The sequence below is a fragment of the Coturnix japonica genome, chromosome 4 (genome assembly GCF_001577835.2).
Source record: "Coturnix japonica isolate 7356 chromosome 4, Coturnix japonica 2.1, whole genome shotgun sequence".
NCBI classification, from domain to species: Eukaryota; Metazoa; Chordata; class Aves; order Galliformes; family Phasianidae; genus Coturnix; species Coturnix japonica.
The window spans coordinates 35485017-35511923 of NC_029519.1; the positions used below are offsets into that span (position 1 = coordinate 35485017).

Below are 26907 nucleotides of genomic sequence, written 5' to 3' on the forward strand. Positions count from 1 at the left end.
TTAATCTATAGTCTTATTGATAGACATACTTCAGTGGATCCACAACTACTCATTTATAATCCACCTTCTTAAAAACAGTCTTAATTGAAGTACCATATGCACATATTCCTTTCTTAGCACAGTGTGTATTTGACCTTAAAAGGTTTAACATCTTACTTGTTAACTCACAGTATAAATATATCAGGTAACCCAAAATAATAAACTATAACTTGCTATTAAGTAAGTAATAGGTAGGGTTTTTTTGCAAGGGAGCCATAAACAACTGGATAGTTGCAGGTCTTTCTAACATTCCTTTTGTTTTTTATTTTCCTTCTCCCTAACAAGAATGGAACAAATGTGCCACAAATAATGATTTGATGTATGTTAGTAGGCTTGGCAGTTATGACAAGCAGCTTGATTTTTTAAAAAACTATAGTCTAATACTGTTGGCATTTTTCCTTTGCTCTTACTTGAAAAGTTGTTAAGCACCAGAAAAAAAAAAAATCTGTATTCTTACCAATCCTACAGACCTGTAAGTATGTGAAAAACATCCTCCTTTATCTTGCCTCCCTCCCCTCTCAGCCTTCTCCATATCCCATCTCCAGCTCCATCTCACTCCTCCGGAGCTTTTCTCAAACAAAATAGAGCTAAATAAAAATCACAGAAAATAGGTCTTGGAGTGGTGCTCTGAAGGACCTAAAGTAAAATGCAGCCTGAAATCCAGATCTGGATAGGAATTTGTCTGTTACAACTTGGCTTTAAAACAGAATTCAGACGGAAAATACAAACTCATAACATACAGAGGCTGGAAAGGTACTAAAAGTCTGTTAAGCATCAGCTAAATTTCTCTGTCCTGTCTGTATCAAACAAGTGTCAGAAAATTCAAACCTAAATTTGAGCATACGGTCACCTTTTCCTGTCCCTTTATCTCATTGCAGCCTTCAGCTGAGAAAGGGTCTTCATCCCAGTTTAATCTGGGATGGTCTGATCCAACTGTTTGTTACATAATTCAGGTGATGGTTTTTTATCTTAGCAAGCTGGTCATGATGAATATTTCAGCCCATGTTTAATAAAGAAACTTCCTGAGCTTGGAAGTGATTGGCAATTTTTCACTTCACCTTCTCCCATAATTACTGCAGCATTTGAGGCTTTTTTGTGTGTGCCTATTTTGTCATAACTTTAAAATTTTCACTCTTTTCTGTAAACAAGCATTCAGTATACTAGACATGCAAAGAATTCACCTAAATAGGCTATTCTTGACAGCTGTAAGTCATCTGCAAAACAACAGGCACACTCTAAAACCACAATCACTGCAGAAAATGTGTCTGTTGGAAAGGAGCTCCAAGCAAAGAAGCAACACCTTCCCCCCACTGCTCGCTCCCCTCCACGTCAAGATGCTCATTTTCCACTTCATCACACAACAGTGAGAACAAGCATGAGTTCCCATTCACTTCCCTGGGACCAAGCACTCAGACAGCCTAATCCAAAATGACTTCCAGATGGGTGTTTTGGGGGAACAATGTTTTGCAGTGAGTGAAGCAATACATGAGTTTATCATGACTTTACTTTTTGCCAGGAGAATGCCAAGCCTTTTTACGTGGAACTTGCATGAGACTACCTGGTGCTGAGTCTTCTAGCACTACACTGTTTGCTGTGATAAACATCTGCCATTTATATTCCTGTAAGGACTCCCATCTCGTTTCTGACACAACCCTTACACACACGCTGGATAAATAGGTTGCCTGAGGGCTGCAGGCACTCTGAGAATCAGGCAGAACGGCTGGTGTATGCTCAAGGGGAAGGGGTGCACTGGGAGCAGCTGGGCACAGGTGGTGTGGCTGAACGTAGAGGCATTACCTGGGGACACAGCAGCTTCCCAAGGTTGTGGTTGCTCCTCAGCCGCTTGAACACTCCTGACATGTTTGAACGGAGTGCAGCTGATTCAAGGTCAATAGTATCGGGATTGTTTGCATGAGGATGAGAGTACATTACAGCAGGCAGGCAGCCACAGATCCACAGCCAGGCTTTTATCTACAAGGCCTCAACCCTCATCCCTCGCCTTTCCACTAGGCTCTAATGGGAACTCACCCCCCCAAGCCCACAGGGTCTGGGCTCACATTTTTGCTGAGTGTGCGGGGTGAGCACCCACCCTTCAGCAGCTCCCTCTGCATGTGCATGGTAGCTTTGATTTCAGGGCTCCCTGAGGCTGCTTCCTCCCCTCTTCCCTACGCAATCTATCACCGCACAGATAAACAGTGCGCCCTGCTGATATAAATACCGGAATATAGCCTGTCAAACAGAAGAAAAGTTGGTGTGTATGCACTTTGTATGACAGATTGGCCCTTGCTCTGAAGTCTGCTTACAGTACCAGAGCTGAGGCCTTCCATGCAAAAAGAGGCAGGTCTCCTCAGTCAGACATTTTGTTTACAAATAAGTTATACTGCTTTTCTCCTCCTCTTTTACCGTAAAATTTATCAGTGTTTTTACAGAGTTGCAATAACCAGCTTGGATGTAATGAACTTAATAAGTTACATCAGGTTTGAATATTTAGCAAAAGGAAATCAATATCATATAGCTACGTATTCTTTTTAGGACAGCAATATGCCTAGGTAATAAAAAATATTGCTAGATGCAGGTTCTGTGCTTAGTTTTGAACAGCACTCTAGTTCCTTGGGTGTAAGAGTCAGACCCACCCAGTGCAGGCTTCAGAAGTGACAAAGTGTATCATCCTCGGAGGAAATTGGGTAGCACTTTTAAGAACTCCCAGAGAAGCTCATCAGTGCGGCCTCAGTGAGGACATTCCCTTCTATCCAAATTATAAATTTCCATGAAAATTGCAGCAACCTCATTAGAATACTAAGTTCAAGTTAATACATGATAAATTCATATTAATAAATTCAGCACTGGTAACTGAGAGGTACAAGCCTTATGATTTTGGAAATACAACCTCCTTTGGAAAACAGGCTAAAAAAGCCTAAAAAATTGCTCTCTGTTTTCCTGAGGGAGACCCACGAAGGAGAAATGTGAAAGGCAGATGGACACAAAGCACAGAGGAATTGGAAAAAATGGACAAAGACCAAAACAACAAGGTGCATAACAGCCAACCACAGTAAGACTGACCACCTGTACAAACTAATCCAAAATGACCTCCCTCAGAGATGGGTGTTTCAGGGGAATGGTGCTTTGCAGGAAAGAAGCAGTGCCTGGGGAAATAAATAATGTAAAATGAGGCTTGAACAAGAGGGCTGTACTTGAATACAGTGTGACTGAAAACAGCTGTTGACATGAGGTCTGGAACTGCCCTTCACCACTCAGTGCACTGGCTTACAGTGGAGTGAGCATAACGGAGCGACGGGAGCTTGGCTGTAGCCTCACTGCCTTTTATTTGACATAGAAAGTGAACATGGGACAAGAATATTAGCATGAGGACAACTGAACAAATGGTATTATGTTCCTGATAAGGCCAGAAGCAGAATGGATACTTTCAGAAGCATAATCAGAGTTGATTGGATTGGCAATGCAGGACACTTATGTCATTAAGAACAGTACTGTATTTTTTTTGGTTTTTTTTGCTGAACTATTCTTCTAAGTGCTTTCCAAAACCACAGAGACATCATATGCTGATTTTCTTGGCAGAAATCAAAGCTCTCTGTTCTTCCTCATACATGTACGATGTAATAATGTTGATAGATCTGCTCAGGGTTGCTATTTTGATGGTATAGTATTACCTATTCAGTGGTTTTCTCAGTTTTGCTTGTGTTACTTAGCCTAGACAAGGCCTAGCAAACATTCAAGAATCAGCAAAAGGGTAAAACAGGTCCACTACCTATATCAGAACAATTAGAGGACAAGTTTACTGAAAAATTTTACATTGATATATGAGGGTATAGATGATTTTCAAAGTCTAATTCATTATTTAGTAGGATGAGTCTGAAACAGCAAAGTAGCACACAACACTGACAGCACAGCCCTACTGTACTGCATAACTGCATACAGCATTAGAATTACGGAATTTAGTACGGAACTGAGTTATGTTCCAGATTAGGAAATTGTGAGACCACAACCTCTATTCTCATCAAAAGGATGTTTAATTTAGAAATTAGAAAAGCTGCTTAACTGTTTATCTAAAGAAATGGCATGGTGAGTACAAACAGCAAGCACAGCTGTCACTAAGATCTCCTCAGAAACTGCATGCTGCATGAATGATACTTATGTGCTCATGTGATCGATCTAACTAAGGGAAGGTTTACAACATGTAATATTCTTCAACTCGCTGTGACCATGCACAAACTGAACACATCAGCTAGTTATTTTTCTCGATAAACTCTCTTGGACAGAGGGAATATGTAACTGGTTTGAATAGAGGGAAATGCTATTGGCTTTTAGGCCAGCATTGCTTCCCTAGGTCTGTGTAGGAGGGGGAGAGAAGGTTTGGCCTGCAGGAGTTTCAATTTGTGCCATGATGAGAGAAGAAATACCAGCTCTTGATTAACAGAGAAGCAGACAGTCCCTGACACATGCATTAAGAGGGAAATATGCATAATGCACGCTGGATTCAGAGGGACAGTGTGGATAAAGAAACATATGTGCAAGGACTGGGTATAAAAAATATCCCCCCAAAATAAACTGAAGAGAGGATTAAGAATGAAGAGAATAAGCATTAAGTTGCTTGAGTAAATATAATATTGAATGATTAGAGGCACCACACTTACCTGTAAGACATGATTACAAGCTCACGAGACTGCTACAAAAGTCAATGCAGGAATTTGAAAATCAGGTGAACAAACTCCTCTACTTTAAGAATATGGTTAATTACTTCATAGCCACTACACTGTGGTGGACAGATGAAGCAAGAAGCTGCAACAGTAAAAGCAAAAGGAACAGAAGGCTGCTGATGGTAAAATGGAGAACAATATCTAAAGAGCACTATGAAACCAAAGACATTCAGAGAATACTGTTCAGAGCTGATTAAAAAAGGAAAAGACTGTGATTTTTGTACAAAGTTCTGGTATTTGTAAGAAAACAAAACCAAATCTGAATGAATGCCCACAAATTTCAAAAGAAAAAGACATTAGGCATTTTTTAGATACTCAAAGTACTGAAACACAAATGTGATAGAGAAATGAACACAAATAGAAACAAATGAATGCCCACAAATTGAAAGGAAACCACACATAAATGCTAAAATTGCAAAGTGAACTGCAAACATCCTAATATACAGTAAAGCAGCAACTGATTTGACACTTACTGGAAGATAATTTCTATCTGATCAAGATTAAATATTTGCTTTTCTCTAAATTAAATCTCCCAGTAGAAGTTCCTTACATTTTTTACAGGCCAAATCTCAGTATTTCGAAATCAGACTCCACAAGAAATCCATTAAGATGAGGCAGGAAGAAAACTGCAAAATATCATCAGCTCCCTGTTGCCTGATACAGACAGTTACAGATGATGTGTCTGGTACGTGGGGAAACTAAACAAGTCCACGCCAGAGGCAGTGTCTTACTCTGAATCACAAAGTTTTAAGGAAACCACAGCACTGAATGCATTGTTAATAAAAGCATTATATGTAAAGCGTGATGCTCTGCGGCACACACTGGAAATAGATTTCACCTGCAATTCTCTGTACTCTGTTAAATTATCGTAAGGATAATTTCACATTCTGCACAATTTCATCACCTTTCCAGAATGGCTGGAAAGCTCATTAATTTAACTGTGGGAGCAAAGTAAACTTGTAAGAGCTCTGCCTGCTAATGTCACTCTCTTTGATTTCTGTTGCATTCCCTTGGAGACAAGAATTGAGCGAGAGAGGGAGGAGAGGAATGAGAAGACAAATGAGCTCAGGGCATGAAGTGCCCGGGGAAGGATTGGATGGACTGTCAAGAGTTACAGGAGGGGATTGAGAAGAAAAGCACCTCTGGGAAAGGAGGAGGCAGGGAAGCCAAACACGCCTTTAAGAATGACAAGAGACACGGGAAGGAGCAAGAAACAAAGTAGGGACATATGGAAACCTAGTAGGAAGGAAAGGGCTGGGGAGGCAGAAAGAGACATGGATGAAAGGGAGTGAAATTGCAGGGAAGAGGAGGAGGCGCCTTAGTGTGGATCAGATATTTACTGCCTGCTGACGCTGCTCCCAAAAGGAGAGTGATGCGAACAGGGGACAATGCAGGAAGGAGATAATGATCAGCAGCTACTGGAAATAACGCACCGTGTAGGGAGCAAAGTTATCTCGGATTAACTACAGGGGTGAAAGAACGCTGAAGGTGATCCCATACAGTCTGCACCTTCCAGGGAGATGGAGGCACCAAGCACAAGCCAGAAAAAATGCAAATGCCTGAAACTGCAGCATCTGTTGTCTCTGACTGGCTCTGAGATCGATTGGCTCACCTCTGCACAACGCAACCTACAGATGCCCCATGGCTCCAGAAACCTTGATCCGTCCCCAAACACCCTTAGTGGGGAGACACCTGAGGGCCAGGCACATTGGGGGACAAACACCACAGCCTTGGCAGTGCAGAATTCTGTCTAACATACCTGTTCTGGAATAATTTGCCCTATTAAGCATCACCAACCACTCTGTTAGCAGTGGGGTTTTAAAGCATTTTCAGCTCAACTGAAAGCCTGGCTGGCCAGAGCTGGCATGATGGGGCATTTGAGGAGACCAGGAGTGAAGGATGTGGGTTTGCCTCCTGCTAGGGGCACCTCAGGGCCCTTTGGCAATTCACTTCTGATTACAAGTGCTTGCAATTTTCATTTAAAAGAGCACATAAAATAGAAATACAAAGATTGCCACTGTGTCAGTCCTTCCCTTAGGCAAAGTGGAGACTACATAAAGTAAAACCTAGATTATTCAATGTCCAGATCAAGTGAAAAAAGAATAAATTCTTTTGGAAGTGATGTTAGTGTGACTTAGTCAGCTGGGGGAAAAAAGCCCTAACAAAAAAAAACATGAAAAGATGTTTTAATATGTGCCAGGAAAGTGATTGCCAATTTTGGGGATGGAGCGTTTTTCTTCCAAGATTTTGTATTTTCACTAAGAAGTTGCTATAGAAAAAAAAATAATTAAAGAGTTGTTTTAAAATCTACTCCCACATCAGTGAGAACTCGGCTGAATCCATGCTGCAGTTGTACAACACAGTTGCACGAGAGAGGAGTTGGCAAAACTATTACTGAGTTGGCTCTGAAGACTGATTTTTTTCATCACAAGAAACGCAATATTTTTATTCCACTTCTGCCATTCAAACAGGTGCAGAACCAGCAAATGGTGAAACAGCCAAGCCACAGTGAGAGCTGGAAAATGCCATCCCTATACCACTGGAAGTTCTGACAGTTGAGAAGTTTTGCCTCCAAGATGGGAGGAAGTCTAAATTCACCATGGAATATAAACTTTGTTGTCTTCTCAAAATATTCTGAGAAGCTAAGTAATAGTATAGAGTGAATAAAGTATATAAAATACATGAATTCCTATATGAAAAGAAAATGTATCCAGCAATGAAACTGAAATATTTTCCTGTTACTAAAATAGAGTAAGAAAATCAGAAAGATTTCTTCTCCTAATTTCTTATTCCTAACCAGGCATCCTAGGGAAACCTTACACTTTTACCAGGAGTTCATTTTATTCAGCAGAGAAGTGTTCAGCTGCATACGTTTTTAGCCCACGCTGCCTACCAACATGAATATGCAAAAGCTGGGACTGATACGCACGCATACAAGTGCACTGTGTCACCTCAATGCAAGCCCTGATGCAGTGAGCCTAGTTTCTATTTTGGCAGTGGTTGCAGAAGGCTCTGGAAGGGCCGCCAAAGTCAGATTTACTATTACAAATCATCAGCACTGAAAAGCAAAGTCAAAACAACGTTTGCTGATCCTAGAATAAGAGATGTCAGAATGGTCTTGTTTATATCTGCTTTTTCTTCAAAAGGGAAGTACATAGACACAAATTTAGTGTATGGGGATTTTATGTAAAAAAAAAAAACAAAAACCCAAACCAACCCAAAAAACAAGAAAGCAGCTGCGATGCCCGATAGATGTTTTCAAGACTGCTGCTCTGGCAAGAAAATAACATGGTGCTTTTTTTTCCTCGCTTATTCCCTGCAACTTTACATAATCAGCACAATTTTTTATTTTTGGTATTAACTTGTACGGAGCATAACAAAAAACATGACTGCAAGGGACCTTGAGAGGTCAGATGGTGCAGCCCCTACCCCAAGGCAGGATCTGTTCTTCCAAAGTTAGTCCTCAAAGACGTCTAATCTACTCTTAAGGACAGCCTGCATGGGGTAAGGGTCACTTCTGTTTGCCCCAGGGCTCCACAGTCTTCACCAACAAGTTTCTCCAAGTGTCTAATCTGAACCTTCCTTGCTGCAATTAAACAGAACAGCAATTTGCCACAGACACGGGGAAGAAATTAATATCTTTACTTATGCAAAAGCCTTGTACAACTGCAGATTTGGGGTGAGTGGAACTATTTAGCTCATACCGTAATTATTTTGGCTTGGATCAGGTCTTCCAATGAGACTCTGATCTGTTTAGGAAGTATGTAAGCAGCAGCTTAGAAATGATACTGACACTGAGCGGAATGGTCTGCCCTTTGGGCTCTGCATAAGCCAGCTGGACGCACCTAACACCGACTAGGAAGCCTGAATGGAAGCAGATCAGATGTGAAAGATGGATATTAAGAGACTCAGTAAATAACTATGTATTTTGTGACACTCAGTACCCTAAGTTCTTCCTGTGATGAAAAATACAGACCTATAGAACATTTACTAGTGAACATAAAATCTACCCTTTTTGCAATCTTGCTGACGCTATTAAGGTACATTCAAGGGCCATCAGCAGTGCACTATAGTAGGCACACAAAAACCACATGCATCATGGTGAGACATTACTGTCCTGATTAGAACTCTGCCTCCTCGATTATCCAGTATGCACACCAGCACGATCTGAAGTGCCTGCTGTACCCAACAGATGCCTTAATTTCAGTAAGGGACTTCACTATCCCCAAACCACCTGCCTTTCCCAACTCGCATACTGGAAACAGGTGGTTTCTGTGTGTTACAGTTAAACACTGGATGTACTCTATGGAAACGGAGGAGCATTCACAGTCCATGTGAAGCTGTGCTTTGGTCTCTGAGCGCATAGGGTGCAGCTAACTTGCAGGACAGAACATGTGCCCTCCCCACTGAACAGCTTCTCACTGTTCCGTGTATCCTCGCTGTGCTTCTGTGTCCTCCTGCCAGGACCTAAAAAGATGCACAGCGATGCACAAATGCACCATTAAATATTACAGGCATGAGCTAATGCTTTGGTAACGTGCCCACTCCCCAAGCCCTGCCAATTTACAGATTACTGTAAGAATACCTTAAAGCTGGCAGCGATGCCATTCCACCTGCTGTCTCTGGTAGGGATCAGCATTTCTAGCCGTGTCTCCACTTCAGGACACAATATGCGGTGAAGCAGCACCTGCTGCTCTCATGTCTCTGATGGGCACATGTAAAGGTTGGAGAGTAGATACAGGTGCTCAGAGCCTTCCCGCGCACTACCTCAGCCAAATGCACACTGACAGAAATGTGAAGTTATCTCAGAACACAGATGTTTGGCTTTGCTGCCGCTGCCTGACACCAGCACTTTATTTTCTTTATCATGCGTGTTGAAATGAAAGCTTTTTTTAGGCCCTGACCTTGGCAGCAGTTGCTACTGCATTTCATCTAAAAGACAGAAGAAGGGGGGAAAAAAAAAGAAAAGGATTTTCATGATGCCCTTTGTAATCCCTAGTACTTCAATGTGGGGCCCTTGAACACTTTTACTTATCATACTAACTCTGCATCTTCATAGGCACATTTTGATCCAACCTTAGCATCTGTCTCTCAAGTGATTTAAGTATATGTGTATTTTCCAATTGACAGATGACTGAAAAAAGACTGTTAATTTTATATCTGTCTTTTCTGAACTAGATTGTATTTTAAGCTGTATTTTTTGTGTTGTTGGGTATATCAGTTGGTAGATGATTCATTTGAGGATGAAGCTGCCTATAAAGTTGGTATCTGAACTGTTGGGTTCTACCACTTTATACATTGTCACAACCTTCCTCTTTCCACACATCTGAGGATTCTGTAAAACTTTTGCTAATCTGGCTGCTGCAAACAGGCATTGCTGTCTTAATGACTGTCCCATGGGGCAAAACATTTAATGCATGAGATTTTTCCAAGGCTGGTAAAATTTCAAGTCTAGTATCTCTCACCGTTAGGTTTGCATGCACATACCACACATTGCAGGTGGTCTCTGCATCCTCCTTTTTTCCTACAGGAATGACACTCCCCTCCAGGGCTCACATTTCTCAGATATTTGCCACTCAATGAAACACTACCTTTCACAACATCAAAAATAAAAGCCTACACCCAGTCTTTTTTCTGGGTAAAAGACCACAAGGTGTGCTGTTGCTTTAAGAAAATTGAAGAAAAAATATTCAGCAGTGAAGCAGATTTCTTGTCAGTATTTGCTGCAGAACAGCGTCAATCTAATGAGCTAAAGGGATGGAAATTGAGTTCTTGATGCAAATCTACAGAATCATGGTTGTCTGAATTACAGCTTTGTTGACAAGAGTGAGATGTTGTCTCACAATTATTCTAATGTATAAAACTGAAATTGGAGATAATGAATTTAAAATTATGCAGACCCAATCCTTAGAATAAGACAGATGTAGACAGGCTGGGAAACTAAAAGCGTCTCCCTGTGCATTCTGTTACCAAGCATTATCATTACAGTTACCTCACCAGCCCCCAGCAGTATTGCAGTGGTGCCATGAAGCCCAACAGAACTACAAAGCGTGGGGCTTTATTTTATGTACTTACTCAAAGAAAGTGGTCCATCCCGTCTCATCGCTTTTAGTTGCCAGAAGTCCACTGTTGCCATGGTAAGTAAATAAAACAAGCTCCTGTCCTTGTGCAGTCATGCTTTTCAAACACCCATTTGTGCCTATCGTCAGCCAGATGACTTGGTTATCGGGGGAGACCACTCTCACCGGCATCCGGTTGGGATCCCGTCTGATACGCAGAGTGTTCCCATTGCTGTCCGTGACTGAAGTAATATCATTGTCATTGCTGTAGCTAAAATTGTACAGATAGTCTCCGGTGACTAAACTTACAGTGTACTGGTGAGTACCATTGACATCAAAGATATAAAGCTCTTGATCGGTTGGAGAAGCAACTTCATAAAAGTTCATTGAATTCAGCAAGGGTCTGTTCTTTGACACAGCCCGTATCCTAATGTTTCCCAGATCAGCAATGTACAGCGTGCCATCTGGAGACACAGCTAAGGAGGAGGGGGCATTAAGTTTGGCATCTTTAGCATAGCCATCTCCACTCTGGTAACAGTCACAGTTGACATCGTTTTTGCAGTCACACTCTGAAGGTATTCCAGCGACTAATGAGATCTCTCCATCGGTTGTAACCTGCCTTATCCTGTTGATCTTTTTCTCGTCCGTTTCTGTGATGTACAGTACCCCGCTGTAAGACACAGCAATGGCAGTTGCTGACTCCAGTGTGGTCTGCACCGCGTGCTTGCCCACTGTGTACTCCACTCCGGGAACCTGGCAGTGCATGGGCCTCCCTGCAGCAATGCGCACCTGGCGGTTTTCAGTGATCTGCAAAACGACGTTGTTGTCCAAAACGTAAATGGAGTTATCCATTGGGTTGATGGCTAAATCTGTGGGCCATTCCAGACGAACCTTAACAGAGAGAATTGGTTCATTACAGTTAACCAGGTGTGGGTGAAATGAAAGAAATTCACCTTCAGCTTAAGATAATGCTGCAAAGATATTTTTCATTTATTGTAAGCAATGCAGACAAGAATTCGTATATGAAAATACATGCAGCAAATGAAAGATTTTCAAGGGAGCAAGGGGAAGGATGTCAGGATACCTATTTTATTGAAAGAACAGCACTAATGGAACTGTAACACCGGTCAAATTTCCCCTCCAATAAACGTTACATATTTTCTGTATCAGCAGTGCATAAATAAAAGTAGAGGTAGATATTGAAGTCCAGTCTTCATAGGCAGCACTCATTTTTCATTCTTGCATAGCAAACAGACTGAAACACGGTACTGTACTCCACTTTTAAACACAGCACTAGTAACATCCCTTCTTACACACATAAACTTGTTTAGACAAAACATAAATAAATACTCTATTGTATATATAGTCTCATTCACTCTAGTGGGCTAAGGATGCTAGTAATTCAGAAAATATCAACGTGCCAATAGAGTTGTAACATATCTGCCATTCCTCCAGTATTTACTACTAGTCTTAATGCTTCCTGCGGATGGTTTTGCTGTTCTAAACTAAACTGAACTTTATGGGCAGAAAAATTGAACACAGCAGCATTCACAGCCAAGAGAACATGCTGTGTCTCATGCCCTTGGAACAGGTTTGCTTCTCCACAAATTCTGCTCTCAAATAGTTGTTATACACTCTGCCCGAATTTATTTTAAGGTGGAAGAAAGCTACATTTGCACCTGCAGCCCCAGGTCAGCTCTCCAAATGAGTTCCCACATACCTGGCTGATGTGCATGCTGGTATCACAGGTCAGAGGTCGTGCTGAGGTCAGGTCATTAGAGCCAAGCAACGTAGATATTATTCCATTTTGATCCACTTTTCTGATCATGGTCCCATCAACAAAGTAGATTAACCCATTTTTGTCGATTGCTATTCCTTGAGTGAAGGGAATAAAAATCAGTTTATTGTACCAGCTGTTAAAATATCAGTAACTAAGGGCCGAAGTGGGGCGTACAACATGGAAATTTAGGGCAGAAAAGATCTTCTTAGGCAACGGGTAGTAAACCAACTCATAAACTCACTCTGCGTAACAAAGCAATGTTCAGTATGAAATCTACAGTGCTGACTGTGCTTGCTGTTCATTGGAGAGCATGTAAGGTAACCTGGAAAACCTGCTGCGTCGTACCACATGCAACACTGATTTTAAAACTTTACCACTGTTTGCCAAACACATCATCTAAATGAGCATTTCAGAACGTTCAGTAATCATGAAAGGCAAATATTTACTATAAAAATCAACCTGGCTCTCTGGCACCTCTCTTCCTCAGTGGTCTTTCCCATTGGAAGAAATTGGAAGTCACGTTTTCTAACCAGCTGTTGCATTAAGCATAACCATGCCCTTCCTGTTTACCTTTAGGGCTCATGAGAGTTGCCTCGACCGCTTTGCCCCCATCACCACACCGTGCTTCATCAAAGGGCAGGCACTGCTCCCCCGTCCCTCCAACCACCTCAGCGTTCTTTGTCAGGTCTTTGGCACCCGCGAGTGACCTGGGCCGGTAGATCCTGCGTGTGTTTGTGTCGGAAACATACAAATCTCCTGTCACGGGGTCAGTAGCGAGGTAGTATCGGTGAGCTGGGTTGTTGCTGTAAAAAGGAATTACACATTGCACGTGCTGCAATTAATCGCATTGATGTCACACTGGGAAGAAAAGGCCTCAGTTCATATGTAGTGTGTACTAACTCATAATTAGTAAAAACCCATGCTGGCTCTCTGGGCTTACTCAGCACAGGTCATGGCCCAAAGCCTTTCTCGACTCTCCTTTCCTCCCTGTGTCATAGGCAGTCCAGCCTACGCTCCTCATCCTTTTGGGACAGAAATGCAGTTTTGTCTGTGATGCTCAGACGACTGTCCTGCACTCTGCAATTTGAGACAGCTCCCATTGCTGCAACAGGCTGTGTCCAGACAGTGGAGCCTTAAAACTACCCAGATTTTTGCATGCTTAAAACCGTGATTCAGTTTCAAACTTTGCAGCATGACCCCAACCCTAGCTTGCACTTTATGCCCTTATCAACTTATCTGTTTTATTATAATTTATATAAGGCTGCTGGGGTGCACGGTTTATATCATTCATAAACAGATAAGGCAGAGTTCGTATTATTAGTTCAGAGGCGAAAGATAAGACATCCTTCATAAGTATTTGTTTAATCCCCTGCCTCCAGAGACGTGATATGCATGATTTAACACATTAGGAAATGTCATCTTTTCCACCAGAACACCATGCGCAGCTTTTCTGTTCTCCTTAACGCAGAGCTGTATTTCAAATCACTGTACACGTTGGCACAAAACCACTAACTATGCCAACTCGGTCTTTATTACCGTGAAAACATATATTGCTAACCATTTTCCCAGAAACGTACATTTTGCCTCTCCACTGGTGCCACATAATTGAGAATTACTGCCTTCTCTCCCCTGCTGGTGAAAAAGCCTACCCTGGAGAGTACCCTTTGGGTTGATATATTATGATGTAGAAACTTAACCCACCGCAGTTAGGATTCCTGACCTAATTTACAGCACGAAGAACTGAAATAAGGTCATGTAAACACAGGAGGTAATTTCAGATGCTCTCCTAATGGATTGAATCAGTGTCAGAACAGTCAGTTCCACTTCTGATGTTTGCAAAAGCGCCGTAGAAACACATCTCTCCATCCTGGTGATATCCAAACATCTGTTCTCAGAACGCCCCGCTTCCCATTTTGTAAATACATAACTGTGCTAATGTAACACATTTTTATCTACTGCCACTTGGAAAATGCAACGAAAGACCAACAGGAACAACTTGTGAACAAATTATGTCTTTTAGCAGGGACAGATTTTTATAGCTATCCAATTACAAAAACATGGAAAAATGTGTTGCATAAATAGGATTTGCTTTGGTTTTAAGGCTTTTAACATGCTGGTTCAGAAGGAAGAAGTCAAGTGAAGCAGACTAATGAAATCAAATACGCAGTGATTAGCACCTCTTAAAAAGCCCTGCTACAGAGCTGGATGTTATACAGCATGTCTGAAAGCGATTAAGTGTGGCCTTACATCCAATTTCTGTCTGCTAGAAACCCGTTCCTGCCAACATACCAAATAGCTTAAAGGTGTTTTCTGAACCGTCATTTGCGCAGAGATCATTTATACAATCACTGCGTAGTGTACGAATTATTTATACCTCCATAGGCTGCAAATTAAATTACACCCATTTGTACAATTACTTTGGTCTTCCAGAAACTTTGCAGACATTTCAAATATAACCACGCTGCAGAACGTGAAGTGTGCAATTACATTTTATTTCATTGTAATTTAAAAGAAAGTCCTCTCTTATACTACTAAAATCTAAATTAAAGTGTGTTTCTTCACCTCAGTTGGCATTGCCTGAATCATGTTTTTCAGCTGTTGGAATAAAATGTAATCAAATCAATCAATATTTTACACCTGGCAATTGTTTCTACAGAAAGGAATTTTTAAAGCTGCTCTCTTTGTAAGTATGAAAACATTTTCATGTTTTAATTAATTCCAACCAAAACGATGCGGTTATTCAGGATGCAAGATAAACCTGTATCACGATCACGCAGGATCAACTAGCAGGCATACAAGAAAAATATACAGCTGATCTCATAAGGCTATTTTCTCAATTTATCCAAAAAAACTCCAACTACCCCCAGATTTGGGAACTGAATAGGGTGCTATTATTAAATCAGTGCAAACCCTCCCATCTGCCATAAGTATATGCCTTATGGTTCCCTTCTGAGACAAGACAGCAGCCTTAACCTCAAGTTTCTTTCCAAAGGAAGGTTAAAAGCTGAGGAAGGAACCAGCCATTAATTCTCCAGGGCAGGGCACATTCTTAGGAACTGGGTAACTGACCAGTGAAAACCATGCTTCCCAACCAAAAAACACATGTGCACACTGCATCTACTACAGAGTTAAGCATTCCAAACCTGGAAAGCTGCACAGAGATTATTCTATTTCACTGTAGCTTGAAATAACGTTAATGCTCAGCCTTCTACCAGCAATATCAAAACCAAGAAATAAAACGCAGTCAGTAATGTCTCGACGCAGCACCATTTTGTCAGTGCAAGGGGCTCTGACCACTAAGCAGCTACATGCCCACGTGGAGTCCCTTTCACAATCAGACTTTTCGTATTTTCCCAGCCCTGTTGTTGTTTTTCTTAATATAAAATCTAGATTTTACAAAAAAAAAAAAAAAAAAAAAAAGTGCTACCTACTGTTTACTTGGCATAATGATCTACTTCCCATCGCCTTACCTTGCTTCTGTTGTTCTTTCAAATCCTCAGATCACCTGCATTACTCTCCATGCATCGCCTCATAAAAACACTGTCCCTGATCCATACCCTCCCTTTTCACTGTGTGCCTTCTAATCTCAAAGCTGTTTTCAGGCCCTACTGAACTTTCTTCCATCTCCCTAAGGACTCTCTGGGACAGTGCCACAGCCTGCAAGTGACCTTCCTGTCTTCAAAGTCCTTCTGCAAATTACCTCTTCTGTGAATGCTTATAGCATTAATCACACACAGGCAGCAGTGTGTATAAAGACAGCAGCCCAGCTTTCAGACTGAAAAAGCATGAGGTCACCAATACACTGAAGGATAATCTAACCTGCACTGTCTCCCTAACTTAGAGCATGGGCGCCATGAGGTGGGAGAGACATTGCAGGCTATATGTACCATGGTGCCTACAGGTGAGTAGCAGCAGCTCCCAGATAGCATTTAGAATCACTGAATCATTGAGGTTGGAAAAGTCCTCTAAGATCTCCAGCCCAACTGTTCACCTACCACTAATACTGCTCATCCCTCAGTGCCAGATCTCCATGTTTCTTGAACACCTCCAGGGATGGTGACCATTCCCTCACATCCTGTCAATGTTACCTGGGAGCAGAGACCGATCCCCACCTTGCCAGATTCCCATTTTGTATATTACTTCGTATTCTGTTAATTTGTCAAGACAGTATCTCATCCAGCTGCAATCACAGCCTGTGATCTCATGAGGGATGTATTTCTTTTAAAAGTAGAGTATCAAATGCAATTTAGACTTAATAATGAAGAAACTGCCTCCAAGTCACACCTGGCAAATAACTTCAAACCAGCCAGACTATGCATCACCTCCCAGTTCTCATCATTAGCACCAGTGCAAATGCCTTACTTAGTCGTGGAAATTTTTGCCTCATCTGTTTGAGACAATTTCTTAAACATAAACCCCTTCTTCATGAATGTATAAAGCAAAGAGAATTTAAAAAAATCACTTGGGCTAGAGTACAACTGAAGTACGGTGCTCTTTGTTTAAAAGCAAGGAAGGAAAAGGGCTGTCAGCAAAAAAGGAGAGGCCCTACAGGGTTGCTGAGCCCGGTACGTATCAGTTCCTTTACAAAGTCATGCAGGGCTTCACATATCCAACAAGATTCCAGCATGACTTTGGTTTTGCCCACTTTTCCATCACAGCTGCTGTGACAAAGCACTTCTAAGCATCCAACCTCGTGTATCTGTTCTTGCCACTACCACACCTACGCTGCAATGGAGGGATGCTGTACTACAAACCTTCCAATTCACCTTCTGTCTACTACAAATCTTGTAAATCCTGGTGTACTTCAACACCTGAACTCCTGGAATTCTCCTATTAGGTGACAACTTCAGCTTTCACTATTAAGAAAAGTTCAAATTTAAAGAAAAAGTCTTTCAAAATGTGAGCCTTAAAAGTCTCAGCATTGGAGGGTCAATGAAATGAACTGACTTCATGCTTGTGTAATTCTAGCAGTTATATGCCCTTCTCATCAGGTTTGGGGGATCTGATTAATGAATGAGCTTTGGTAGGAGCAGTAGAAGTGCCAGCAAGGAACGGGAGCGAGAAAATAAGAGCGCAAGGGAAAGGAGGGCACATACAGCACAGAGAGAAGCCTGACTGAGGACAGAGAGTGATGAGAAAATAGGAGCTCGTATCCGAGAGGACGATACCGCCTGACGGCTGACATAACTAAAACATATGAACTCATTATTTTTGAAAAATACTCCTCCTTTCTAATAATACATCTTAGAAATGACTAGTCCATTATAAGCATTCATTTGTTAAAAAAGAAAAAGGAACAGTTAGAAAAAGATAAATCTTCTTTAAGAAATGCTTACCTATGTCTAAAATCTTTATTTCTTGGTGGGAGCAAGTAAAAAAGAACAGAAAAACATTATTAGAAAAATACTCAGAAAGGATGTTAAAAGAGGAAAAGAAGGCAACATTTAAATCTGTCATTAGTGAAGTGGTCCGCTCACCCCGACTTTGTAGGTTAACTCTTCAAATCCACAGAATAATTACTCTGAGTAGATTAAATTCTCACTGTTTGGATGCATAGAGTTCAGATATTTTACCACGGTATTTACTTATTTTATTTTAAATTTCAGTTTTAAATACTATTTCAAATGTACTGAAATCTTTTTAATTGACTTCCTGTTGTTTCCATAGGCATTTAGAAACTCTTGACTTACACAGTGCCAGAAATGTGTTACATACATACTACTTGCAGCAGTAATTCACAATTCTAAAGGTCTAAGATGTGAAAAAAACTTACCTTAGCTCGAGAACACTAGTTACATTTCCAGATGGAAATATCCGTCGAACATAGTTGAAATCTCCGACATAAAGACTTCCATCAGATCCACATGTTAGGGCAACAGGAGCCAGGAGTTTGTTCCCATCTGCAAGACCATTGCAGCTTGGACAAGAAATGCTACGTCTACGGCCATTGCCCATAATGCTGCTGACAATGGGGGGTTGCTGAGATATAAACTGATTTTCACCATTTCCTTTGTAGAGGATTCCTGGCAGGTAACACAAACACAAAATCGAAAGTGGTTTATTAAAAATTTGAATGTATCTACATGAAGTGACACACAGACATTCTGAATACTCCCTTTTCTTGGTTTAAGTCATTTTAAAGCATTTTTACTTGGTTAGCACCACATTTTTTCCCACTACAAGAAAACTTTTTATTAAGGCATTTATAGTTGTAATTAAGACACAAATACACACAGAAAGCATTAAATTATCCTGACTGTTGAAAGTAGCAAAAACTATTTTAAATGTTTCCATTTTAGAATTCTCACGAAATGACTGAAATTTCGCCCATGTGTGAATTATAAAGAAGAAAATCAGAAGTTTTTGCTACTACAGCTCACCATATATGTGATGTCAAATGTCATCTGAATTGGATTACTGCTGCAAACTGTAAATACTAATTAAAGAAGTACTTCTAAAAAGTTGAATCTTAAACTATAAAAAGCTCCTAACTCAGCTCACAATGAAAATGTACCTCTGGCAACAATGTCTGCCTCAGTACCATGTCTGCAGCTACAGGCAGTTATTAAAAATGTCAAAAAACAACAGAAAAAATGTGGTGCCAGGCCAACCTGCCTCTTAAACTTAATTCTGCTTTGAGGCATGAAAGGAACAGTAATTTTGTAAAGACAAAGTGATGTTTCAGCAGTATTTTTCTTCCTTATGCCTCCATAGGAAATTGAGAAGAAAAATGCACGTGTTATGTTAAATCTTCAGTCTTGGAATAAAAAACGTTTCATTTTATAGCATATTAAAATGTTGCCGGAACCCTCAGTATTGAAGATGTCAATGAATCCATCACGGTGCAGTCTACCAATGGTCATCTATTATAGTGGTGCTCATAAGTCACAATGCGTCTGTCTGTGGTACGACCCATGTAAGCCACATGTCAACTTGTACTTTGCAGTGATGCCCAATGTATTGGTTGTCTGTACAGTTCCAAAGGCAGTCTGGGGCTGGGGAATGTATTCCATTTTGAGATGCATTGAGGAAATTGAAGATGGATTCCTCTTTCAGTCCTCAGCCCAAAACTGAACTCTTTGTACTGACAGATCTGCAGAAAACACACTTTGTTTCTTTAAATGCTTTAGGTGGCTTCACTACTTGATAATGTTATAAAATTTGGGAGATTATACACGTAAGAGCAATAAACATGATAAAATTGGGAAGAATGAAAATGGTTTATGGAAACTTAATGACAAGTAATCTAAATAAGTAATCTAACTCAAAGAAGGAGAATGTATTTTTCATGAATAGTCAAAGCCAGAATGCATTACTAGTATACGAAATCCGCTCTCCTATGATTACATCATTTATGACAATCATGGAACCATAATTTTGCCTGAAATAGCTGAGTTCTATAATTTTCATCAGAGGAATTCTACAAGTCAGCACAGTGCACTATTCCACCTGATTTATTCTGTCATTACCTTGAAAAATGGGTCCTTCACATTTCTCCTCTATTATCACAGACTAAGAGATGCACATTAGACTATTTACTGCAGGAGCTGGGGATGTCCGTGCAAACAGTGCCTGCACTCCCTTCTGAATAAATTTCTCCAGCTCACCTGCCTTGTCAACGCAACTCTCCACTTCATTTATTCGATTAAACACACCTCCCTTTTGACAAGTCATTACTTGTCATATATACATAAAGCTGGCATTGTTTAGACTTGTGAACAGAATCAGTCACATGTATATATATAATAGTAGCTCCTTACATTTTCAGGTGGATCACCTTTCAGGAATTTGCACTTTTCCTCACCTTGCTTTTAAATTAGGTACGACACTACAATGACACCCTTCCCTGTACTTGTTTCCCTCACCTGCCTTATGAGCCATTAGCAATGCTTTAGGTGATGCTTAGTGCATCTCACAAAACAAGGGGCATTGGGCTGACCACAGCACTCCAGAGAGGATGTACCTCATGGAAGAGTTTGCATGGGAAGACAGTGGAAACAACTGCTCATCCTCCAGAACAGACAGTACCTGTGTGCTAACAGCTCCCACCAGCAGCCACACTGTGGCTGGGGATATCACAAACAGTAGGGAAAAACCTCTGGTATAAATGAGGGACTTTGCCCTGGTAGTGAAGAGCTCTTAGTTTGGCAGGAATGCCTTCTATCGCCATTTTATTTTCACTCCTGGTGAGAAATGAAAGTGGCAATGTTGTTCAAGATACTGCTACCATACAGTCGATAAATGCCAACAGCAATGCTGAAACCTACAGTCACTTGAGAAACAGCATTTCCTCAGCATCACTAAATTTTTAATAACAATCTCAACTCTTTTTTTTTTTTTGTTAGTGAACATATCCAACGTAAAATGACACTGTTGCTGTTAGATGCTATTATTAATGCATAAGTATTTGCAGAAGTAATAAACATGACATGCACTGTAAAACTCACAGCATTTATCAGATGCAAAACATCCCATAATACCCCCCATCTTTTTTTTTTTTTTTTTAATGAAGGGAACGAGATGCCTAACTTGCAAGGTAGGAAAGCATTGAAATTGGCACAAAGAAGCTTAACTCCTTACCATTCTGAACATCCAATACGTGATGCTTATCCAGCGTCCAGCCACCCATGTTAGAGGCATCCAGTTCATATCCCTGCAAAATGGCAGTCCTCTTCTCCCAGAGAGTCAGATCCAAGCAAGACTCATATTCATAGCCCACAGACACTGAAAATAACAGTATGTTTCCTCATTAAACATAGAAACTTGCTCAAGTGACTACTTTAGGGAACGGAACTCCCTGAACCATGTTCATTCTGCTGCTCTCCCAGGCTACCCAAGAATCCCTATGGCTCTGATAGAGACATACTGAAAATACTGAACGGGATTCCAAAATACTTTAAAAAGTAATCCTCTCTTATTAAAGTAATTTTAGTTATTAAGGGAAGTAGATGAGAACAGGTATAAAGGAAATCCATTTTGTGAACTACGTCAGAATGCTACTGTGTATGGGGAAATACACCTCTCTATTTCCAGTACAACAGAAACAATGAACAAAACCCCACAAACAAAAACCCCTCCTATTAGCACACATACCAACGGCTTCAGATAATCCATAGACTCTCTGGTTGTACGCGTCGGTTTTATCCCAAATAAAAGTGTAAGCCAGATTTGGAGATGCAGGGAACCATTTCTGGAAAAGCCTTCCCACCACCGCCACCATAAGATGAACCTTCATTAAGTTAAATGGTATCACGGATTGGGTCATAGTGATCTTCAGAACAGATTTATATCCTGCAGCCCTGGAGCTTAAGTATGATAACTTCAAATCGGTTCCTGGTATTGTAGTTTCTTCATGAAGTACCTGTGTGTTGATAAGAAAAAAAAAAGGCACTATTTGAATGATTTGGAAATTAAATGGCACAATGCAGATAATACAAAAAGATGCCTGACACGATGCTACACGACAGTCCATTATGAATTATCATCTACATCTGGCCTTCAGTTAAGGTATTAAATAAAAATCAATAATGAGTGGTATTTTACCGTTTCTTTCCTTCTGAAAAGCACAGCCCTATCTCTATTGTACTGAAGCTGCTCAGCTGATACGTTCTGTTGAAGGATTTCAGAGATGCCTCCTTTATTTTAAGGGGGGAGGTCTGAAAAAGAGGGAGAGCATTCCCAAATGCTATTCCAAAAGAGGCAGAAAAGCACCTTTCACCCAAGTGCTGCAGCCCATCTTCTAATGAAGGCAGAGGAGCCTCGAAACAGTGCAGGGCTTCAGGTTTGGGTTATGGTGTCTAGTTGCTCCTGTAGTTCACGTGTAACACAGGAAGGGCTTTTCGGTGGTTTATTATTTGCATTATCTGTGGATTGTAAATACTTTAAACCTGAGCATTCTTCCATTTATTTCGGAGAGATAAGTAGGATGCCTCAGGGAAAGCTTTTCCATATTTCCTGATCAATATTCACTACTCAGACATCAGCTCACCACTTTCTCATTTCAGAGAGGTGCAATGATTCAATTTTATTTTTAAAAGGTTCCTATCCCCCCTCTACATCCTCTCTTCCTCTGAGCTGAGGAGCTTCAGTGGGTGATGGATGGATGTCGGGGGTTTCTGCGTAACGTGGATGAGGACAGCCAATAGTGTCCTATCCCTCCATCAGGACAGAAAACTCTATTAGGGAATCATGTCCCTAAGCAATGAGAGCGAGTAATTCAGCTAACAGCAGCAAGAGGCCTTGCTTATTGGAAATAAGGATAAAGAAGCATCTAGACATTGTTATAAATGTAACTGGAGGCAAAGGATGCGGAACCACAAGACAGCACAAGCCAGAGCCTTGGTGGTGTTGAAGGAGCACTTCCTGAGGAAGTTCTGTTTTACCTTCCTGTCTCCTAGTCCTGAAGTCTGAAGACCAAACACTAATCAGTACCAGCAGAAAGCAGCCTTCAGGAGTGCACACATATCCCTGACATTGAGCTTGAGACTTTTGTGGGATCAAAAGCAGTAGTGCTACGTTAGCTCAGGTTTTCACCATTGTTCTCTATGCTAGAGAACCCCTAGGCACTGCTTTTAAACAACTGACTGTGTTGAACAGAGTAAAAAAATGCGGTTTTATGTTCTCTAGGAGGGCACCAGATGCTCCACCACTAACTACGTTAGCACTGCTACTGGTATGTAAAGATTTATATGCTATTAATTGTATCTGCCTCTTTCATAGCAGTAACAACAGCAGCAGATCAGAAATAGTATTTTGGCTCATTGTCTGAAATGAACACTTAAATCTGATAAATGTAGGCATATGGCTCTTTATCTCCAGTAAGGCTATAACAGAGCAGTGGGAAATAAAGGAGGCATGGGAAGAGACTGGACAAATTAAATTCAGAATAATTCTGAGTCTTTGAATGTCTCTGTTTTCCCCACCAACAACCTGGCATCACTGAGAGATATGACAAGCAATACCATCACTTGGAAGGAGACGAGCAGCATAATTTCCTTTTGTAAATCTAGTCTGCTCTCCCTAAGTCCAATATACACACAGTGTCTAAGGCAGAGGAGAAGCAAATCTATTCCGCACAAAGAAAAGCTCTCTAGAGAAAGGAAGCTGTGAACATATCCCCTTCCTAAGACTTTGAAGGAACAACACAAAACACCAGTGAACTTGAGACAGATTCCTCCTCAGGACATCAGCCGGACTCTCATCTACTGTGCATTAAAACTGGTCTAACAGATGGAGTTCTCTGTAAGCAAGAGGAGAAAAAGTAATAATACACTTGTAATAGGGCACAATTTCACGGACTTCGCTGGTCTCCTGTTAAGACCACTGTTTCTTTTACAGCCTTGACTGCGGCAGAGCAGTGTTAAAACACTTAGGTGGTCTTCCAATACTCTAGCCTGAGATAACAGGCAATAACGAGGACACCTTGAAGTTTCAATTTCCAAGGAATTCCACTGTGTATTTGGATTACTATCAAATTAGAAAGTAGGACACACGCAGTTCTCAGTGAGGTTTAAAACAAAAAAAGAAAAAAAAAGAAAGAACTCCTATTATTAGTTTCTGCAGAAGCCTCAAACATCTGCTGGAAATCTGACTTATAACTTCCTTCTTTCCATAAAATATTCCCTGTAGTAACTTATTTTCTTGCAAACTTTAGAAATCTAGAGGTAAGGTTATGCATCTCAATCTCTCTCCCAGAATCTAGCATTACAAAGAGAATTAAACAGTTTAATGTTCATCTGAAACGTTAAATCATCAGGCACAGCAGAGAGCATCCTATGGGAGCCATGACAACACATCAATTGTAAAGCAATCAGGAAAGTCACCGGGTATAAAAGTCACATCAGGAATCGCCAGCACAACCAATATGTCTGTACTTTGTGTTCTCCCGACAGAGTACCACACTGCCTTCGGAAAAGGCTGATACGCCACAGGGGCTGAGTTATAGCCCTCCTGCCACATTCTAACGGCTGACATTTTACTTATCGATGATCAAGCTTCTTGGCAGGACAGCTGTGAAATACTTCAGCTACAGAACTAAGATGAGAGTCGCCTCAATTTTCACAAAGGCTTGCTGGCCCCAAATTTCAAGTGGGTGACTGAGGCACAAAAATGGTGCAGGGCTCGTCGTCTCCTCCAGCCACAAGGACTCACTCTGCCTGGCTCTGCAATGCTTTTCTGCTCCACCATTTGATGTGATTCAGGAGATATGCTCTCGTACTATTAAGAAGTCTAATGAGGAATTTACATTCAATTAGGGAGGAAATGCCTGCCGCATGCCATCTATTTTTGTCAAAATGAGCCATTTCAACAATGATTTGAGAACAAATTTCACTAACGAGTGCAAACTTTAGTCCTAATGTTAAAGCAAGGTGCTTTGCTGACATGGAAGGAGCTGAACTACTGTACTGAATTGAAACGTCATCTTGGTTTGAAAGGGGTAAAGATGGCAGTAACTGACAATTATCGCTACTGCACAAAGCTCAAGACCAAAGAATTGCAGAATTACAGTTCTTAAAGTAGAAGCCTTAAAATGTGTCAGTGAAAGCATAAACCAAGAGGCACACCAGAATACGAAGGAGAAAATCAGAAAATTTGCTAGAAAAAAAGGACACACAAATGTTTGAAGGGAAACTTGTAGGTCTTCATTCACCTCCATACCTGGGGCAATAGAAGCAAGCTGCCCAGATCCTGTTGAAGACATCTTAGAGCCTGGCAAAGTGTATAATGGAAGTGTAGGAGAATGAAAGCCACAAAAAATCTGTTTTGGAATTGTTCATTGTAACTCACATCTGGGTTTGTGCCAGATCACACCGCAATATGTTTGTTATATTAGGAAATAACAGCAACAATAGTATGCAATATCCATAAGCAGCTCCACCTTAGCCTGACCTCCTGCCTGTACGTAGCTTAACACTGGTTAATCCCAGCTAGTTATGTCTGGGCTGTGTGTGCTAGCTGGTGATTAAGAGTAGATAAAAACTCGTGCCTAAGTAGTTCAAAATTTCATCCACACGTATTTATTATCATCCCTCTTGAATAACGGTCTGCTGGGCCTGTGATCACCCCTCCACCTGCTTTATTCTTTCTTTCCCCTTGCTTGCCCTCTTATTCCATTCTCCTTTGTGCTGCTTCTTCAGTACAGACTTTAATTCCCTCTCAGATCATTTTGGGATTCGTAAGCCACTAAGTACGCTCTTTTGGAAACATCATCTCCTAGGGATGATGAAGCACTTCAAGGGATGATGATGATTACAGCAGCACATCATTTTCTCCTGTACGTGACAGTGAGTGCTGTCACACCGCATCAATAGGGTGACTGATGTCGACTGCAAGAACATGGGGAATGCTTTGTTTCTCTGTGCTTTCATCCAGACTTTTGTGCTTTAAGCTAGCATCACCGCCTTTAAAATGAAAAGATTTACAGCAGTTCCTCCAGAGCTGAGCAGACAGCTTTGGATGGAATCTGAAGCTGCTTGTCTTTTATCAGATTGGTGAATTTTTGGGGGGAGACAGACTGTTGTGCAAGATGCATTTCTGAGACGAATCTGACTCCACAGGAGTACGCTGCAGGCATGGCCATGCAGCTCCCACCTGCTGAAGTAGGGGATCACCCTGTACAAAGGACAGAGTACACTGAAGAAAATACTCCTTGATTTTTTACAGAGCACAAAACAAATTTTGGCATCCATGACCACCGGTACATTTTTCTCCACATCAGAAATTAGCATTAGCACTTAGTCCGGTGAGAACATGACCCTTTTTTGTAAGGAAATCAGACTGGGCTACTAGTCCTGTGTGTCAGATTTCCCACCCTTTGAAATAAGCAAGATCTCTAAAATGACTCTGTTCTTTTTGGGCTTAAAAAAAAAAAAAAAGGATTTGGGCAGGGATGTAGAATCCAAAGCGGTACTCCCATGAGACAAAGGCTCAATGCAGTCAGCAGGGGAAGGACTGGACGTGGCAGACAACAGCAGCAGGTGGGAATCAGTTGGAATCCAGACTTCGTTAGTCCCACTGCTCACAAAAAGACATTTAATCTAAGCATTACAAGTACTCCGAGAAAACAGGTGTTTGCTCATATTTTCCTATTATTACTTTTTCTTGATTTATACACCATCTAAGCCTTTTGCTATCACTTCAGGAACCGAATCTATTATCTGTTGCCAAAACAAGTAAATAAGAGCTGCTTTTCAGTGGATTGTGTTTTACAAATCCTTACTTTCAATTGATGTGCAGCCTCCAAAAGCACAGAAAAGATAGGATAAAAGCAACGATTTTCTAGCGTGGTTGAGGTTTGGAAGAGCGTTTAGTTGTA

General features: G+C 41.0%; 1 protein-coding gene and 1 long non-coding RNA gene across 4 annotated transcripts in view; one reads left to right on the plus strand and one right to left on the minus strand.

Annotated features, from left to right (window-relative positions):
* Positions 1-2928, plus strand: part of LOC107313290 — a 54306-nt gene extending 51378 nt beyond the window's left edge. The window contains exon 8 of one of the 3 annotated variants that reach the window (XR_004307008.1): positions 2615-2928. This is a non-coding gene — a long non-coding RNA (uncharacterized LOC107313290). The remainder of the gene's footprint in view (positions 1-2614) is intronic. The other 2 variants (XR_004307009.1, XR_004307007.1) reach the window with 2 other exon arrangements.
* The window catches only part of TENM3 (teneurin transmembrane protein 3), a 968340-nt gene that overhangs the window by 22966 nt on the left and 918467 nt on the right, over positions 1-26907 (minus strand). Inside the window, 6 exon segments of the mRNA XM_032444361.1 lie at positions 10830-11704; positions 12534-12688; positions 13164-13396; positions 18367-18616; positions 21174-21317; positions 21687-21954. Coding sequence (XP_032300252.1) covers positions 10830-11704; positions 12534-12688; positions 13164-13396; positions 18367-18616; positions 21174-21317; positions 21687-21954 — 1925 coding nt within the window.